At 41.1% G+C, this 19,870-nt stretch overlaps 1 protein-coding gene across 2 annotated transcripts in view; it reads left to right on the plus strand.

Moving 5' to 3' along the window:
• The window catches only part of VAPB (VAMP associated protein B and C), a 54,729-nt gene that overhangs the window by 20,963 nt on the left and 13,896 nt on the right, over window positions 1-19,870 (plus strand). For both annotated transcript variants that reach the window (XM_010343148.3, XM_003932627.4), the window contains exon 2: window positions 7,896-8,048. In XM_010343148.3, coding sequence (XP_010341450.1) covers window positions 7,896-8,048 — 153 coding nt within the window. The remainder of the gene's footprint in view (window positions 1-7,895; window positions 8,049-19,870) is intronic.

The following is a 19,870-nucleotide window of genomic DNA, read 5'->3' on the forward strand; positions in this document are numbered from 1 at the left end:
TCTCTGAACTTCTATCAAGACTTGATGTTTTTTTTTCCTGAGACAATGTCTCACTCCATTGCCCGGGCTGAAGTACAGTGGGGTGATCTCCTGCCTCTGCCCCGCCGAGTAGCTGAGATTACAGGTGTGTGCCACCATACCCAGCCAATTTTTGTAGCTTTATTAGAGGTAGGGTTTCCCATATTGGCCATGCTGGTCTCGAACTCCTGACCTACCGCAAATGATCCACCCCCCTCAGCCTCCCAAAGTGCTGGTTTACAGGTGTGAGCCACCATGCCCAGCCAACACCTTATCTTTTTATTGTCTCCGTAGTTTTGCCTTTTCCAGAGTGGCAAAGAGTTAAGTCATATGGTATGCTACCTTTTCATAATGACTGCTGATTTCACTTAGGATTGTGCATTTAAGGCTCTTACCATGTCTTTTCATGGCTTGATAGCTCATTTCTTTTTAGCACTGGGTACTATTTCAATGTCTGGATATACCACAGTTTATTTTACCACTCATCTACTGAAGAGCATCATGGTTGCTTCTACATTTTGGTTGTGAATAAAGCCGCTGTAAACATCCATGTGCGCCGGGCGCGGTGGCTCAAGCCTGTAATCTCAGCACTTTGGGAGGCCGAGGCGGGTGGATCACGAGGTCAAGAGATCAAGACCATCTTGGTCAACATGGTGAAACCCCGTCTCTACTAAAACTACAAAAATTAGCTGGGCATGGTGGCACGTGCCTGTAATCCCAGCTACTCAGAACGCTGAGGCAGGAGAATTGCTTGAACCCAGGAGATGGAGGTTGCGGTGAGCCGAGATCGCGCCATTGCACTCCAGCCTGGGTAACAAGAGTGAAACTCCGTCTCAAAAAAAAAAATAATAATAATTAATAAATAAATAAACATCCATGTGCAGGTTTTTGTGTGGACATAAGTTTTCAACTTATTTGGGTAAATACCAAGGAGGGTGATTGCTGGATTGTATGGTAGGACTACGTTTAGTTTTGTAAGAAACTGCCAAATGGTCTTTCCAAGTGGCTGCATCATTTCGCATTCCCACCAGCAGTGAATGAGAGTTCCTGTTGTTCCACGTCCTCACCAACACTTGGTATTGGTAGTATTTTAGAATTTGGCCATTCTAATAGGTGTGTAGTAGTATCTCATTGGACATCTTTTCTTTTCCTTTTTTTTTCTTTTCTGAGATGGAGTCTTACTCTGTCACCCAGGATGAAGTGCAGTGGCACAATCTTGGCTCACTGCGACCTCTGCCTTCCGATTCCAGTGATCCTCCTGCCTCGGCCTCCCCAGTAGCTGGGACTACAGGTATGGGCCAACACACCCAGCTAATTTTTGTATTTTTAGTAGAGACAGGGTTTCACCATGTTGGCCAAGCTGGTCTCGAATTCCTGACCTCAGATGATCCACCCACCTTGGCCTCCCAAAGTGCTAGGATTATAGGCATGAGCCACTGTGCCCAGCTAGACAGCTTTTCATATGTTTATTTTCTCTCTGTACATTTTTGGTGAGGTGGCTGTTCAGATCTTTTGCCCATTTTAAAATCAAGTTGTTCATGTTCTTACTGTTGAGTTTTAAGAGTTCTTTGTATATATTGGTTGACAGTATTTTATTCAGGTATGTTTTTAGCACATATTTTCTTCTGGCTTGTGGCTTACTTGTCTTCTGCAGAGCAGATGGATTTATTTTTAATGAAGTCTAGCTTGTCGGTTTTTTTTTTTTCTTCGTGGATTTTGTTTTGGTATTGTAAGTAGAGTCATCTCCAAATCCAAGGTCATCTAAATTTTATTCTGTCATCCTCTAGGAGTTTTATACTTTGGTGTCTTAAGTATATTTTAGTAGTTATTTTCTGGTAGAATTGCTGAGTTAAAAGTAAAATTATGGCTGGGCGTGATGGCTCACACCTCTAATCCCAGCACTTAGGGATGCCAAGGCAGGTGGATCACTTGAGGTCAGGAGTTTGAGACCAGCCTGGCCAATGTAGTGGAACCCTGTCTCTTTTAAAAATACAGAAATTAGCCAGGTGTGGTGGCTTGTGCCTGTGGTCCCAGCTGACTTGGAAGGTTGAGGCACAAGAATTGCTTGAACTTGGGAGGTGGAGGTTGCAGTGAGATGAGATCATGCTGTTCAACTCCAGCGTGGGTGACAGAGCAAGACTCTGTCTCAAAAAAAAAAAAAAAAAAAAGTTAAGATTATATATTTATTCCTTAAAAACTTCTATCTTGCCATTTAATGGATAGGATGATATGCTATGCTTGAAATAATACAGATAGGTAAGGCCTACATTGAGTTTGGATTTCACTGGGAATTTTCACTGTTATTTTTTGTAATTTGATGGGATATGAATTTTTATTCTTTTGTAAAGATAGTATATACATTTCCTGAAAGGAAGAGTTTTATTTTTTTTTCTTCCATGGGTCTTGAATGAATAATTTCAGAAAAGCATTTAAATCATATGTGCATCAGGAGACTGTTTAAAGATTTAATGGAATACCTTTTCCAATTCCACAAAATGCTCTTAGGTTTCCTGATTGATAAGTTTATTCAGCCATTTTTTTAATGACATTTTCAACACCTGGAACCTGACCTCTTAATGTCGTGCTAGATTGTGACTATCTCCTTTGACATTTAAACCAGAACTTTACAACTTAAGGCTTAAATTTGGTAACTAAGAGTAAAAAGCAACTGTTTCTTCTTTCACTTTTTTTTTTTTTTTTGAGACGGAGTTTTCACTCTTGTTACCCAGGCTGGAGTGCAATGGCGCGATCTCGGCTCACCGCAACCTCCGCCTCCTGGGTTCAGGCAATTCTCCTGCCTCAGCCTCCTGAGTAGCTGGGATTACAGGCACGTGCCACCATGCCCAGCTGATTTTTTGTATTTTTAGTAGAGACAGGGTTTCACCATGTTGACCAGGATGGTCTCGATCTCTCGACCTCATGATCCACCCGCCTCGGCCTCCCAAAGTGCTGGGATTACAAGCTTGAGCCACCGCGCCCGGCCTCTTCTTTCACTTTTAATGGTGTGCAAGTTTTTGCTGGTACTGTACTATTTACTTTCTAAAACAGGTCAATTCTAGCTCCTCTTGCTGTCTTAAATACAGTTTAAAATGACCAAAATCCAAGTACAGTGGGTCCTGGGGAAAGGCGGAGGAAATAGATTATACTGTGTTTAGTTTTATCTAAATACCTTTTAGAGCATGTCAGGGAATTCATTTTCAGTTAGTTAGTGATGTTTCATAAGCATCTTCAACAAACTCACAAAGATTTTCACAGATGAATATATGCATAATCTAGGACATACAGGGCATTGTTTACGTTATTAAAAAGAGTAACAGTTTCCAAGAGTATTGCCAATTTCTCCCAATTTCATATTTCTTCATTTTTTAACCTCCCGCTTCACATTTTAGATGTTTAGTTCCTAGTTTTGTACAGATATGATCTGCAATGAGGAATAGAAGATTAAAAATGATTAAAAGTATATGCTGTGGTTCTAGAGACACATCATGTTTTTAATCTCTAAAAAGGAAAAATTCTAAGTTTAGAAGGAGATTGCATTTGTAAAATTGACTCTGTACTTGATAAGCAATGTTTAAATTCATTGGTGATAAATATGCATGTTGGTATAGTAAAATCCCATTTTTTACATAATGCTTTAATGGAAATGGCAGTTTTATGAAATGAAAGTGACTAGTAAAAATCTGAATGATGCTCATAAGCCTTTACATCATTTTTATTGAGGGTTTTGTGTATTCTAATCCTTTAATACAGGGGAAAAAGAGAACACCAACATGGCTTATTTCCTATAATTACTCAAATCGAATAGAATTTATTTTCAATAAAATTCTTAGAGTAAATTACCCAGAGTAGGAAGAGGAGGGCTGGTGTGCTCTTACAAAATACCTTGCTGGGACTTTGGTATTTTACCAATAATGTTGTTTCATTGCATATATTTTCAGGTATAGCTTCCTCCACATTTTCACAATTGAAAGCCTGTGAAAGGCCAAGAAATCCCAAGCACATAAAGATGCAGGATTGTGAAGGGAGAAATCTGGGATGTTTATTTTATCCTGTTTGTTATTATAAATATTGCTTGTCTTTTAACAATTTAGACTTCCTTTTATGTGATTTATATAAGTTGAAGCACCATTAAGATTGCTGTGTAATAGCAGTTATTGCTAAGTAATAAATTAACCTGTGGAAATTTTCTTTTTTTTTTTTTCTTTCTTTTCTTTTTTTTTTTTTTTTTTAAGTGATGGGGTTTCACCATGTTGGCCAGGCTGATCTTGAACTCCTGACCTCAGGTGATCCACCTGCCTCGGCCTCCCAAAGTGCTGGGATTACAGGTGTGAGCCACCTTGCCCGGGCCAGAAATTTTCAAAAACAGTTAAGTGTTTATATTTAAATTTGGTTTATTTTTGTAGAGTACCTTGAAGAAGAGGTCAGTGTAAGGAATAAACAAATACTTAAATTTGGGATCTCCACACCCCAACTTCATAAGGGAGAGAGGGGAGGAAAAGACACTAGAAACTCAGTTGGAAGCTAGCAAGTGTTCTTCATTTCATCGCAGTGAAATCTTGCTAGCATCTCTCTTTTCTACTCTCACTGTACTTCAAAACGTCTTAGAAGAAAAGATCTACGTATTTTTGGATGTTTTGGGGGCCGTTATGAATTCTTGGCATTCTGATCTGAAGAAACTTGCATATTTTTGAGGCAGAATCTTATTGAAACTGGTAACTTTAAGCTTAGATTTAGAACGCTTTGTGGCCTGAGAGTTTTTGAATCACATTCAGACTGTCATTGAGTACCTTTCATGCCTAGGCTTTGTATTTGAAAGCTCACCTCTTTTCAGGTGTCTCTTTATGTCATGCGTATTTTTGTCAACTTTTTTCTTCCTTCCCCTAGTGTTGTGGTGCTGCTGTGCTTATGTGGAGTTCTTCTGAGTTGCAGTTTTTAGATGAGGGTCAGGGAATGCATGTATATGCTGATTTGCTTGTACCCGCATAGGTTTGTGTGCCCCTTGTGGCTGTCTGTGTGTGTGTGTGTTTGACCCTAGAAAATCAGAGCTCACATAGTTATTCTTTTTCCCCCACCCTGTGAGTGCTGAAGTGATCCACTCCTTAAGCAAGCAAAGAGACTTACTAGGAGGTCAGACTTTTTTTCCACCTTTATTATGAGTCAGACTGTGTTGGAGAGTGGAAAAGGGTAGTCAAAGAGAGTGCTGCCTCCGTAATCTCCCTAGCACTGCCTCAGCACCAAGTGTCCTGTTGCTCCCTTTTATGCCAAGAATTTGATGCAAGGATGGAGCGGCGTCAGCATCTGGCTCTCCCTTACTGTAGCTGAAAATCCTTTTGGGCCACAGGTACCTGGCCTACTCTGTACTCTTAGTTTCCCATGGGGAGTTGACTTAGAATGTAGTGATAGGGTTGTTTTTGATAGAAAGGTAAGCAAATGGAGAAATTCTCTTGGAGTGTTTCTTCTGTGAAAGTGTCACTGCTTGTGGAATGAGAATAGTGTTTGGCCTAATAATTCACAAAGCAATGGATGATACAGTAGTATAGTCAGTTCTGCTGTAATGCGTTCTTGGAATCACCACACTGTACAGAATAGCTTGGTAAAAACCACAGGGCTTATGAGGGAAGTGTGGTTAGGGGCACAGTACTCAAAAGACTGTTGGTGACATATATACAAAGATAGGGTCCTTGTAAAACCACATATGCTACAGCAGGTACGGCACTTTTCTTGAAAAAGACCCAAATTTTGTCTGTCGATGTGGGCATCAGAAGAGTTGTTTCTTGTGTTACTATGATGTGAAGTAAGGAGGATCACCTGAAATTGTATGAAAAGTTGTAACATCGGGTGTGGACAGGTGTGGCTCATTATCCACAAGGTGACCTGAGGTATCCCGTAGGTGGTTGAGGTGTGTGTGCTTGTGTGTTTTCTGTATTTCTTTGCAGCTAGGTTTAGTGAGAAGCAGTTTTCTGTGTTCACCTAGTGTTGATAGCAGATAAAATCATGCAGAAACAAATGCAAAAATTATTTTATGCCCAGATTCTCCCTCTGATATTCACATCAGTCACATTGGATCAAATTTGTGTTTTCAAAATAAGCCTCATAGCAGAACTGGCTGTTGTTTGATTTGGGGAATGAGTACCACTTCCTTCCTTCCTTATCACTGTTTTTGATTTTTAAATTTGTGTTAAGGTAAGCCCATATCAGATTGACTTTTTTCATGCCTTGAGCACCTCAAGAGTAGAGATACCAGCCTGAGATTTTAATTTTGCTGGAGATAATCCACAGGTAGTTTTCTTCTTGGTGAATATATAGATTGAGACCTTCATTCAATGCCAGGCACAGTGCTGGGGCTACAGAGATGGGTAAGGTATAATCCTTGCCGTCAGGAGCTTAGAGTTTCATTGAAAAAATTTTCAAAACACAAATTTGAACGTTTTTGTTGGGTCTTCTTGGGGAACAAATGAAGCAACATTATGTATTTGTTTGTGAACACACAAGCACATTCCATTTCCCTACCTTCACCTTCTGCTTCCTTGTAAAGAGTAAAGAACTTGCCTAGAGGAAACAGAAATTCTGATTTACAGGTGAAAAATATGTGAATTTGAAAAGGCGTTGAAAAGGACCTGTGTTTTTGTCATTCAGCCTAACCCACCTGACTAATGAACACAGAGATCACATGTCCACCATAGATGGGTAAATGAAAAACAAGTTTCAGAGTAATAGGAATAGTATTATTTCATTATTTGTTAGCCCCCATCCCTTGCATATGTGTGCATGTGTTGTTTGTGTAAGCACAGATAATGTGGAAAGATCTCCCGTATTGTTAATATTAGTTACCTCAGGGGATAAGGGAAAGCTTATTAACTTCCTGTTTATACATCTTTTATTGTTTGGTTTGTTTTAAGAAGCATGTTTTACTTTTTTAATTAAAAAATCTAATAAAGTAGGAAGCGAATAAATAATAGTAATAAAGAATATCCTTAGGGCTGGGCACAGTGGCTCACTCCTGTAATCCCAGCACTTTGGGAGGCTGAAATGAGCGCGCCTATAGTCCCAGCTATTCTAGAGACTGAGACAGAAGAATTGCTTGAACACAGGAGGCGGAGGTTGCAGTGAGCCGAGATCGCACCACTGCACTCCAGCCTGGGTGACAGAGCAAGACTCTGTCTCAGAAAAAAAAAAAAAAATCCTCAGGCCACTGAGCCTGTTTCAGTCTTCCCTGTAGCCTGAGTAGTTAATACTGTCTGTAATGGTTAGGTGTGGACTGCCCAGCAGGACTCTGAACTTCTTGCTATAGCCTAAGATGATATTAAGTTTTCCTCAGCAACACTATAATGTTGAGAGTTTCTGTGTTTATAGACCATTAACACCTCAAACTCTCTTCCATCTGCTCCTCTTCACACACTGTGCTCTAGATAATGATTTTGGACTGAGTTTAGTCCTTTATGCTCTCCCTGTTAGATTTCATATTGTTATTGTGGAAATTAGTATTTAGCATGGATAAGAACTGGCCTTAGATGCAAGCCATTTGGTTACAGATTCTCACTGCCACTATCATGAAAACTTAGACAAGTAACTTGTTTCCTCAAGTCTCAGTTTTCTCATCTGTAAGATAGCAATAATCATAAAGTTGTGAGATTTCAATGAGATGCCACATGTTAGAACACTTACACTAGGTATCTGGTGAAATACTGGGAACATGGTAATTATTAGCTGTTACTGCTGGTGCATTAACCTCAGCCCATCTCTTCCATTCATTAGCATGTTAATGAGATAATCATGGATCTCAAATCTTCCCTTAATTGTATTTATAGCTGTCCTTTCCATAAGCCTTCTAAACTTTCCTCATGAAATCCCCAATCAGTCTCTGTCTCATTCTACAGGTCCCTTTACCGATGTTGTCACCACCAACCTAAAGCTTGGCAACCCGACAGACCGAAATGTGTGTTTTAAGGTGAAGACCACAGCACCTCGTAGGTACTGTGTGAGGCCCAACAGCGGGATCATCGATGCAGGGGCCTCAATTAATGTATCTGGTAAGTCCCAAGATTGAAGACCTGCAGGGCAGGCTAAAAGGCCCCTAGACAGTAGGTTTTCTTAAAGTTTGTATTTGCAGGGTAGCAAAAGATGATAGACTTCTCTCCACCTCCCCCACAACCCTCCTCCCCGTGATCAAAAAGCTGGGTCCCAGCCGCCTGTTTTTCCATAATTAATGCCTCCTTATTTCAGTGCTTACAGCCCCCTTGCACCTCAAAAGAGCAAAACCGAAGTGGTAACTTTAGACTTTACCTCAGAATGAGTTTTGTTTTCACTCCCTTGAAATTAAATCTGTCCTTTGGCAATAAATGAAAAAGGCTAAACAAACTTAATTTTACTTTGTGGGAGAAAGCTAAATGGAGTTATTTTCTTATTTAAGCTAAATGATTTCTGACATTAAGCACATGTCATTTCCAGTGATTGGCCACTGCACTTTACTGATTGTGAAACACTAAGGGAGATGAGGGCTGAGGAAATTGGAATATATTCAAGGGTGTCAGTTTGGTGCATGTCTGATGAGTTTTTTCCCCTTCTGTCTGGGAGTGCATATATTTTCCAAAGTCCAACTTTTGAAAAAATGCTGGTAAAGGGCCCAAATTGAGAATTGAATTTCAGAATTAAGGAGATGTCAGTGATTGGTTGGAGTTTAAATGTATTTTAGAAATGGGATAAACTTTGAGCTCATTAGAACTTCTGCAGCCAAGAAGGACCTATGGGGGAGTGTGTATTTATCTTGTAAATATCAGGTGACTCAGAGGCTTCTGCATCAATAAAAGCTACTGCTCATTTGATGTGAGTACCTATCTGGCTTTTTCCATGATAGATTTTGATTGTGGTACATTTGGTTATTCATTTGACACCTTGAAGAAAATGATTCACCTCTTTGGAAAGATATAAGGTGTTTCATTATCCGATCATTTCTGCAAACTCTTACTCCCTGCATCTGTTGGTCTCTCTCATTATGGCGCACCCATGCCAGCTCTCCCCCTGTGCTTCTCTTGAGTCTGCAAGACCTGATCTGGACTCTCGAATCAGGTTATTATCCAGAAGTCAGGAGGGTGGAAGCCAGCATTGATTGAGGGGCTTCTATATGCTGGACCTGCACATATGCTGTCTCATGTCATTTCTCTTATCTGCCCCGTGAGGGATGTATTGTTACCTCGATTTTACTAAGGAGACTGGTGGTCATAGGATCATGAAGCTAGCAATTGACAGAGCCAAGATGTGGATCATTCTAACTGGCTCTGAAGCCCATGCTCTGGACTGCAGCACTCTGGAGAAAGGAAGGAACTAGAATTTTGGCATTTCTATATCCCCTGGATCTGTATGGTTAAAATTTTTCTGGTGATATCAAGGGCAGCTGAAATCTTATATTCTCTTATTTTATCTATCCCCCCCCACCAGTTTCCATGCCCATATCACATTCGAGCAAGTGTGTCATTAGGTGAGGATTACCAATTTTCATAGTAAGAACAGGGAATGCAGCATGGTTTCTGGATAAAAGAATCCCAGTAGGTAGTTGTACAATGTTGGTGTGTTTTCTGATACGAAATATAAATATATATGGGTGGGTATATGTATATGTCTCTCTCTCTCTCTCTTTTTTTTTTTTGAGATGGAGTATCACTTTTTTGCCCAGGCTGGAGCGCATTGGTGTGATCTCGGCTTACTGCAACCTCCATCTCTCAGATTCAAGCAATTCTCATGCCTCAGCCTCCTGAGTAGCTGGGATTACAGGCGCATTTCATTACACCTGGCTAATTTTTGTATTTTTAATAGAGATGGGGTTTCACCACATTGGCCAGGCTGATCTTGAACTCTTGACCTCAAGTGATCCGCCTGCCTTGGCCCCCTGCAAAGTGCTGGGATTACAGGCATGAGCCATCGTACCTGGTGTCTCTGTCTGTCTACATTCAGGAACATCCATTCTTCACCATCACAAGAATTTTTAAAAAGTAAAAACGAACTCTGCCTTTGTTCTGATTTATGATTGTTCACTCAAGGAAGACCAAGACTTTGTGGCTGTGGCCTTCCTTTGGCAGATAAGAAAGTAAAGCACATGGCATGACCATCAAGGGTCACATGGATGGTCATGGCAGCACTGGTATTTGAAGGTAGTGGCTCGGCTCCTGATCCAGTGCTCTTTTTATCATACCAAACTGCTTCAGCAGTGTAAGAGGATGACCCCACTTACGTATGAATATAAAAAATACTGTCATTCTCAAAGTTTAATGTATTTAGGGAAAAAAGCAGTTGAAGAATAAAATGTCCATGTATCTGTAGACTTTCTTCCTAAATGAGACAAGATCATACCTGCACCTTAGAAAGGGCTCCTAAAAAAAATAAAAAATAAAATAAAAAAAATAAAAAAAATAAAAAAAAAAAAAAGAAAGGGCTCCTTTGTTACTGTTTGGTATTTATCTCAGTGCTTGAGGGGAACCAAGGTGAAGCCAGATATCATTGCATTTCTAGGACAGCCTTATAAGTCAGCAAAGGAGCTAGCCCCATTTGCTGCAGTTGTATGTGCTGAGGGACCACTTCATCATTTATTAGACATGTATAGCTTGGGATAAAAAAGTACTGTCCTTGTCTAGAGGTCCTCTTAGTATTAATACAGCTATACGATGACATCTTGGTGAGTTCATGGAGTTCTCAGGAGGAGGAGGATACCAGTGGGCAGGCAGTACACATTTTCCAAAAGCCAGCACCCTCTTCTCCCCAGATGCGCACATGGCCAAGCTTGGTTTTACCCACTGTCTTCAAAGATTAGTGGATTTGAGGTCAGGAAAACGGAACAGGAAGACAGTTATGCTGTTTAACCAGCTGGCTGAATTTTGACCAACCTGTTAACCTTTCTAGGTTCTTGTTTTCTCATTTGTAAAGTAGGGAGAAGAGTATCGACCTTACAGAATATTTACAAATACTGTATGATCAACAGCATGGTACAAGAGTGGCGTTACATTATTCTTCCTCTCCCTTTGACAAAAACTGGCTAGTTTTTGAAGAAGGTGGATCACATAATACTTGAATTGACTGTTTAGAAATCAGTTCACCCCTACATTTTATTTATTTATGGGCCTTTCCTAATTTGGGAAGAAATTTGTGTTTTTTCTTCCTTCTGTAATATTCATTTGTTTTATAGTGAAAAGTTGCCAGTAAATTTTCAGATACAATTTTTAGAAAGGTGGCCACCAAATCAACTTAAAATACTGCTACTAGCATTGCCCTGCCCACCACCCGGCGTGTCACCGCGTACCTGAGAAGGACGTGACCAGTGCGTTTTTCCCATGTCTGAAAACCTTGGGATGCACTAGCTGTTAGGGAAGGTCGTAGATCATTATTTTCAATAGAGGAAGGAGGAAGGGAGGGAGGGAGGGGGAAGGAAAGAAAGACAGGAGGGGGACAGGAAGGTGGAAAGAGAGGAAGGGTTGATGGCGATGAAGGGGTCCGCCCATGGAGCTAGCACCTGTGCTGGCCAGAGAGGTCGAGGTGTTGAAGGCACACAAGTCCAGATTGTGACATGGAAAGCCAGCTGTCTTTCAGGCATACCCTGTGAAGCCCTTCTCACCTTTTCACATTACCCTGATATTCAAGGGACCTTACATTATGCTTCAAAAGTTTAGGCTCTGTTTTCTTCAGAACATGGCAGATCACTTATTGGTTCCTTGAAAAAAACTCCCTTTTAAAAACTTAGGTGGTAAGGTAACAGTTGGACTCAGGCATGACCTAAACTTTTCTTGTCAGTGGATTATAATGTGTGGGCTTTCCCAAAGAGTTGCTTTAGGATCTGGTCCCTTGGACCTGCGATTTGAATCATTTCTTTGTCCTTTCCATAGGTGCTCATCTCATCTCACCTCATTTTTATTGTAGCCCCTTCTGGGGTTTGTGCTTTTTGGATGGGGCAACATCTAGGTAGGGGATGCAGGGGGCTTTCTGTTTGCATTCCCTGGCCCAGAATGCTGTGATTTTGACCCCTTGCTCCATGATACATACTATCAACTAGAGATGGTTTTGAATTATTTAATCTGGACCTCAGCAAAATAGGCACACTTAAATAGAGATTGGAGAAGAGGAGGTTGGATTTTTTTTCCTCCTGAGATTTCAAATGTGAGGAATAAATAACTTTTTGAATTAAGGAATTGTTTGAGGCAGTGGGGGATCTTCCCATTTGTTCTAGCTTTACAAAATTAAATCTATTTTCTGAACTTTATGGTGGGAAAATATTTTTAAGATACATAATTTCTGAAAATATCTTTGTGGTAAGCTGTTAGTGGTTGTGGATTTTTTTTTTTTTAATGCTGCAGTTTAATAATGAGGGAGTTTTCCATTAATATTCCAAACCATGTTTGCCAGCGGATACAGCAGGTGAAGTGGTAAAATTATGGGCCCATCAAAAGTACTTAACGCTTCCTGTGATATGATATTAAGTTTAATATTTTTATAACCTTCACTGAATTCTAATTTCACTAAAGTAGCAAGCATGCTTCCATTTTGCAGTTCAATTAGGCACATTGGTTGCCTGTGTACCAAGCAAATTAGAAACGCAAAATATCTGTGTGTGGAGGGGCACATTGGAAAGAGTCATTAAAGATACCAATATTTAGGTACAGATACACTTTACTAAGTGTACCTTGGGAATTGAAAATGGATTAAAGACAAACAAACACAAAACTCCCGGTGTCTGTATCTGTGTTTTAAATTAGAATTCAAAGGATTAAGGAGCAGTATTCATTTCTGACGTACAGACCTTTTCAGCACTCTTTTCAGTCACATTTAAAGCATAAAGTTTTTCCAGTAAAATCCTCAGGACAGAGAATGTACATCAGCAACTCTTCTTGCATGGAAACATTGGTCAGTTAATTTAAATAGGTAGTACTGCAATTAATAATTAATCCTTTTAAGATTTTGCTGACTCAGTTTAATGTAGCCGTTTGGTTGCCCTGGACCAGCCAACTGTGGGTCCACCTTTCAAGTGATTAGCACCAGAATATAAGCGCACAGAGCCCTCAGACAAAGAAGCCAAACATTTATCCGTCGAGTACTGATAGTGGGAGCTGTATTTGGGGAGTTTGGGCTTCCTAACAGCAACATTCTTCTTCGTTTGATCATTTGCTTTGGAAGTCTCAGACAAGCGAAACTTTTTTATAAATGGTTTCCATGAACCAGGCTTATTACTCTCAGATAGGAACAACTCACATTCATACTTTAAACGATATCTTTAATGTTTTTCACCAGATGAGATTAAACAAAAAATAGAAAAAAGAAAATTACCAACAAAAATTAAACTTAATTATTCTTTTTTTTTTTTTTTTTTGAGACGGAGTTTTGCTCTTGTTGCCCAGGCTGGAGTGCAATGGCGCGATCTCGGCTCACCGCAACCTCCGCCTCCTGGGTTCAGGCAATTCTCCTGCCTCAGCCTCCTGAGTAGCTGGGATTACAGGCACACGCCACCATGCCCAGCTAAGTTTTTGTATTTTTAGTAGAGACAGGGTTTCACCATGTTGACCAGGATGGTCTCGATCTCTTGACCTCGTGATCCACCCACCTAAGCCTCCCAAAGTGCTGGGATTACAGGCTTGAGCCACCGCGCCCGGCCTAATTATTCTTTTAAAGGTTTTTACAAGTTTACTGTGATACTTAGGTTTTTAAAGAAGAATTCTATGTTCCTTTTTTTTTGTGATCATGACACAGTTTATTCTGTACATTTTCAAATGTCAAGATCAAGAGGTCTTACCAAATACATTTCGTCTACCTCATTTAGCTGAAGGTGACTTCAACTCTGTACAGAATAACTGAGAAGCAAAAATTAAGCAAAGTTTAAGAAGCCAAAAGTGATGTTTTTTTTACTCATTACAGGTTCTTGCACAGTTACACACTTGAGGGCTCTCCAGTCTTGAATCTTGTTTACTCTTATTTTAGACTTACCATTAACCCAGTTCTGGTTGCCACCTCATCACAGACCAGCATAAAAGGAAAGGGGTACAGAGGTAGCCATGTTGAAAGCAGCGGTGTGACAGTGCGTAGCAGACAGTGGATAGGCTGGGCAAGAACACCACAGAGAGCAAGTGCAGGGAGAATAAGCATCGGGGAACTGTTCTCCATGTTTTAGGTGATTAACCCCAAGAGACCCAGCTTGCAGGTCTCACTAAGATGGTATATAATGGGGGTTCATGTCACAACATAAAAGTAATCAGAAAAAGGTATGTTGTATTCCATTATAAATGTTAGAGGAGACTGAAAAGTATGTTGGATTTTTGAAAAAGGTTTACATTTTAAAAGATATTTATAAAAAAGAGTGAATAAGCCTTGTCATTTGGCCAGTGCCTGTATATGGCAGTCGTCATCTTCTGCTGATACTGGAGAAAGGAGACCTCCCTGTCAGTACATTTGTACTAGTCTCTGCACAAATAAATTAATCAGACTGTGAGGAGTTTGTTTTCTCAGACAGAATACATGAACTAGAAAATCCTGTAGAGAACACAAAGACACTTCAGTGTTAACTTATTTATCAATAGATACCATTCATTATTTACTTGCTAGACTCACAGTTCCATCCATGGACCCCTGAATAGGCAGAGGTCCAGCAAGGGGGTCATGATTCCAACATTTTGAGGACACTAAAGGAAATACATTTCTTTGCTTTAGGCTAGAATGATATCACCTCGTTTAGATAATGAGGGTTATCTCCAGCTCATCAGGAGCTCTGGTTGGTATTTATGTGTCCCTGTCTTTGATTAGTCTCAAAAAAGTAGATCAGTGACTTCATTCTGACCCTGTAATTGCAGTATAGTAGAGGACAGTCTTTCTCTATGCAGACTGTGTGAGAGGAGGGGGAGTGTGAGGCTGAGGGCACTGCCATCAGAAGCTGGAAGCCCTATCTTGGCAACCTGAAAGGGAGGGAGTGACTCTGGGAAGCAGGACAGAAGAAAAGCCAGCAAGTTGGGGCAGCGGGTGGAGGGTAGGTAAAGAAGTGTTTCCTCTTTGGGCTTCTCTGAGGCTATTTCAAGAGAAAGCATGATTCAGGAATGCTTTGAATGTTGAAAAGAGAAGAAGGTACAAACCTGTCAGCTAATGAAAAAAATGCAAATTAGCACCCAGAATGTGAGCTATTAAAACATTAAGTTCTGGTCTAAGTCTAATTGGGGAGAAAGGCAAATATGTCTGAAGGAGCCTAAGAGTCTTGGAGTCGACAGTCTCCCAATAAAGTAAGGTGCCCACAGTAGGTACTGGGGTGTGAGATGGTGTTTCAGCAGGAACTGCAGTGCTAGGATGTGTAGTACAGCACAGATTTTCCAGGTGTGGGCCCTGGGCTAGCAACAGCAGCAGCAGCCCACCTGGGGACTGTTAGAAACTGAAGTATTCATTTTCACTCCTGCCCTGCTAACTCAGAAACTCTGGAGGTGGGGTCTGCCAATCTGTATTGTAACAACCATTCCTGCTGATTCTCATACTCCCTGGAGTTTGAGAACTTTTCCTTCTAGAGTTCTTAATTAAATTTTATTATATTTTTATATTTATTTATTTTTGACAAAGTCTCTTTCTGTCATCCAGGCTGGAGTACAGTAGCGCCATCTCAGCTCACTGCAACCTGGGTTCAAACGATTCTCATGCCTCAGCCTCCCCAGTAGTTGGGATTACAGATGTGTGCCACCATACTCAGCTAAATTTTTTTGTATTTTTAGATGGAACAGGATTTCACCATGTTGGCCAGGCTGGTCTCAAACTCCTGGCCTCAAGTGATCTGCCCACCTCGGCCTCCCAAACTGCTGGGATTACAGGTGCAAGCCATTGCGCCTGGCCTTATTTACTTATTTATGGAGTTGGGGTCTTGCATGGCACTCTAATAGCTCACTGTAGCCTCAAACTTCTGGGCTCAAGCAGTCCTCCAGCCTTAGCCTCACAAGTAGTTGGGACTACAGGCATGCACCACCATGCCTGGCTATTCCTTACAGAGTTCTGTTAGTGGATTAAGTCCTGGAAGATGGGGTATATTGAGATGTGAGTAGAGTAAGGGAGAATCAAAAGAAATGTGTCAGGCGGGGCTGACATGGTAAGAGGAGACTTTGATGATGACAAGGGAACATCGCTGGGTATAAGGACATAGGGGCATGATGTGTGGCCTGAGTGATGTGCATGGCTGTTGGACCAGAAGGGAGGCCTGCCAATAAGAGATACCAAGAAATTCAAGAAGGGCCAGATTGTGAAAAGCTGAACTGATTGCCTTTTACTTGGGAAATGGTTACTCTTAGAGGAGGTTTTTGATCTGAGGAATTAATGTGATACAAGTAGGGCGTTAGGGTAAGATTAAATTTGTGGAGTTGGTAGGGGCTAGGCAGGGTAATTTGATGGGAAAGAAACTAGAAGAAACATGGAAAAATCTCTTAGTTGGGAGAAATCTAGAAGGATTCGTGGGGCCTGAGCTGAGATTTTGGGCAAGTAAAATATAGAGAGATTTCAAAGATAAGATTCTGAGATTTAAAAAAAAGTGAAGCATGTGCCATAGTGCTTGTTAGACTTTATTTGCTCTGTTACTATTATGATGCAGATGAAAATGGTCTGTGATTTGCTTGGGTTCTCAGAAGCAGCATTTATGGTGCATTTAATTAAGTCATTTCTCCAAGTGGGGTGTGTGTGTGTTTTAAGGAGCGTATTTTCTGTGTTTCTTCTCTATTGAGGAAACTCTGATCTTATTGATCCAATGTTTTATGGCCCCAAAGGCCCTTTCTCAACAGGATCCCAGTTTGCAATCTGTGATACAACAGGCATTGTGTAACAAAGTGTTAATGTGGATGAGTAGTGACCTGGCTTCCAGGCTGTCTCCTGGTAACAGGCTTCTTTTTAATGTAGTATCAGCAGATACATTTTAAAAGTAGGATAGATGGTTCATTTAAGAGGGCTTTATCATCAGTGTCTCTGGTATTCAAGTGAAATAAATTAAGTTAATGGGAAGCTCTTTTATAGCCTGTCATGGAAAAAAGTACATAATTTCTGTCACAATTTACATGTATGGAGCTGAAAGAACAAAAGATTATCGACATTTATTCTGTCATGTTCTCATAAAGTTCCCACTAACAGGATAGAGCAAATTGAATTTGACGTGAGATGTTCGTAGCTGAGAAACACAAACTTTTGATGTGAGGGGCCATGTTAAGCAGGGTTTGGATACCAAGATACTCCAGGAGTTGATGAAGTTTCACAGTCAGGGTGGCCCAGATCCTCACTGTGGCTTACTGATGTGGGAGCCCACAAGCCAAGGAGAGCTGGTGGTGGCAAACACCCCCATTTGCTGTTCTAGGCTGGTAGAAATCTAGAAGTGAGTCTGTGGGGCCTGAGCTGAGATTGCAGGCATGTAAAATGTGGAGAGATTTCTTTTCAAAGATGAGATTCTGAGACTTAAAAAAGTGAATCATATGGTATGGTGCTTGTTAAACTTTTTTTTCAAAGTGGAAACTTTTATCAGATCAAAAACCTCCCATAAGTACCTACCTTATACCCAGAACTTCCTGAAAACTGACATGCCAATAGGGCACAGTTTTTACTCCCAGTTGATGTTTCCACTCACCAGTGCATTTAGGCATCTGCGTATAGATCGAACTTCTGAGTCCTCTGCATTTTCAGAAGGGCGTAGGACCTGCCACTTCAGACTGTCGCCAGGGCTTCCTTAAAGTGATTGCTTACACCCACTGGCTTGTGTGGTTGCATGTCTATTGATGTCTTCTCCCCTGCCCGTGAAATGGTCCTTCCATGTCTACACTGTGATGACTTGGTAAGTAGGCTGTTTTAGGCCTGGAGTTGTGCTGGTGACATCTGTAAGGTCTGCAGTAAGGAGGCAGTGTATCTCAGACAGTGCCCTTCTGTGGAGGTAGAGCAAGCAGTTGCAAAGACATTTGATTAGAAGAGCACAGGGAACGTCTAGCCCTTCTGTAAGGGTTGTGTGTGCATGTGAGTGTGCTTCTGTTTTCACCTGTGGGCCAGGTATGTCCCGAAAACTCAAGACCTGGTTTGTGTAAATCTCCTTTCTCTTCTTAAACTGCAGATTATCCCAAGAGGAGTACTTGACAGAGCCACCAGTGTGTTATTACTTAACTACATTGACTTATTTCTCACTTAGGCTGGAGTGCAGTGGCAAGATCGTGCCACTATAGCTGCGATTACAGGTGCCTGCCACCATGCCCAGCTAATTTTTATATTTTCAGTAGAGACAGGGTTTTGCCTGTTGGCCAGGCTGGTCTCGAACTCCTGACCTCAGCTGATCTGCCCACAGTGGCCTCCCAAAGTGCTGGAATTACAGGCATGAGCCACCGTGCCTGGCCTGCAAATTTCATTTTTCTTTTTTCTTTTTGTTTTGAGACAGAGTCTTGCTCTGTTGCCCACGTGGGAGTGCAGTGGCACAATCTTGGCTCACTGCAACCTCTGCCTCCCAGGTTTAAGCAATTCTCCTGCTTCAGCCACCTAAGTAGCTGGGATTACCGGCGTGCACTGCCGTGCCTGGGTAATTTTTGTATTTTTAGTAGAGAAAGGGCTTCACCATGTTGAAGAGGCTGGTCTCGAACTCTTGACCTCAGGTGATCCTCAGCCTCCTAGAGTGCTGGGATTACAGGCGTGAGCCACTGCGTCCTACCGAAAATTTCCTTAACGTCTGTTTCTATAGAAGACAGGCTGGATTCTCATGTCTGCTTTTGCATTCAGTCTGTTAGGGATATGTTCTTTTGTTGAATGCATGTGAAGAAAAACTGCTTTCACCACAGATATGTAGTTGGAAAAGGGAAGAGTATGTTTAATTGCTTTTTCAGATAAATCTGAACATTCTTTTTTGATACTACACCAAAACTTGACAAGTGTTACTCTCTTCAAGGTTATTAGTATGATGTGGAATCTGAAGCCATGTCTGTGACTTTTTGAACATTGTTTCACTAAAACACATCAGTCTCCTTGTACTTTGAATGGATTTTGTGATACCATGCATGGGTTATTTGGAAACCATGTTGCAGAACTTCCAAATGTTGACATATTGCATCATATAATAGCAAAAAAAAAAAAAAAAAAATCACATTCATTTCTCTTCCTGGTGATCTCATTGGAAAAGTCTGTATTTGAAAAACCATGAAGCTCTTGTTGGCAGATAAAAGTTTTCCGGCCGGGCGCGGTGGCTCAGCCTGTAATCCCAGCACTTTGGGAGGCCGAGGCGGGTGGATCACGAGGTCAAGAGATCGAGACCATCCCGGTCAACACGGTGAAACCCCGTCTCTACTAAAAATACAAAAAAAAATTAGCTGGGCATGGTGGCACGTGCCTGTAATCCCAGCTACTCAGGAGGCTGAGGCAGGAGAATTGCCTGAACCCAGGAGGCGGAGGTTGCGGTGAGCCGAGATCGCGCCATTGCACTCCAGCCTGGGGTAACAAGAGCGAAACTCCGTCTCAAAAAAAAAAAAAAAAAAAAAAAAAAAAAAAAAAAAAAAAAAAAAGTTTTCCACAAATATAATGTTTGCCTGAAAGCCTGTATTTTATCATTGGTAATAACTATTGTAAATTGTTTTTCTATAGAGTCAAAGCCAGGTTGGAGCCCTGGCATTCTTGTTTAATATACTGGCCGTGGGACCCAGGTGAGCCCACTTAGTGCCTTTCTAAGTCCTTATCTTACCTTTTTTTTTAAAAAAAAAAAAAAAGAAAAAGAAAAAATAGAAAGTGGATCTTGCTCTCTCACCCAGGCTGGAGTACAATTGCGCTATTATAGCTCTCTGCAGCCTCCATCTCCCAGGCCCAAGCAATCCTTCCACCTCAGTCTCAGCCTTCCAAGTAGCTGTGACTACAGGCTACCATG

This window comes from Saimiri boliviensis, chromosome 9 (genome assembly GCF_048565385.1).
Source record: "Saimiri boliviensis isolate mSaiBol1 chromosome 9, mSaiBol1.pri, whole genome shotgun sequence".
NCBI classification, from domain to species: domain Eukaryota; kingdom Metazoa; phylum Chordata; class Mammalia; order Primates; family Cebidae; genus Saimiri; species Saimiri boliviensis.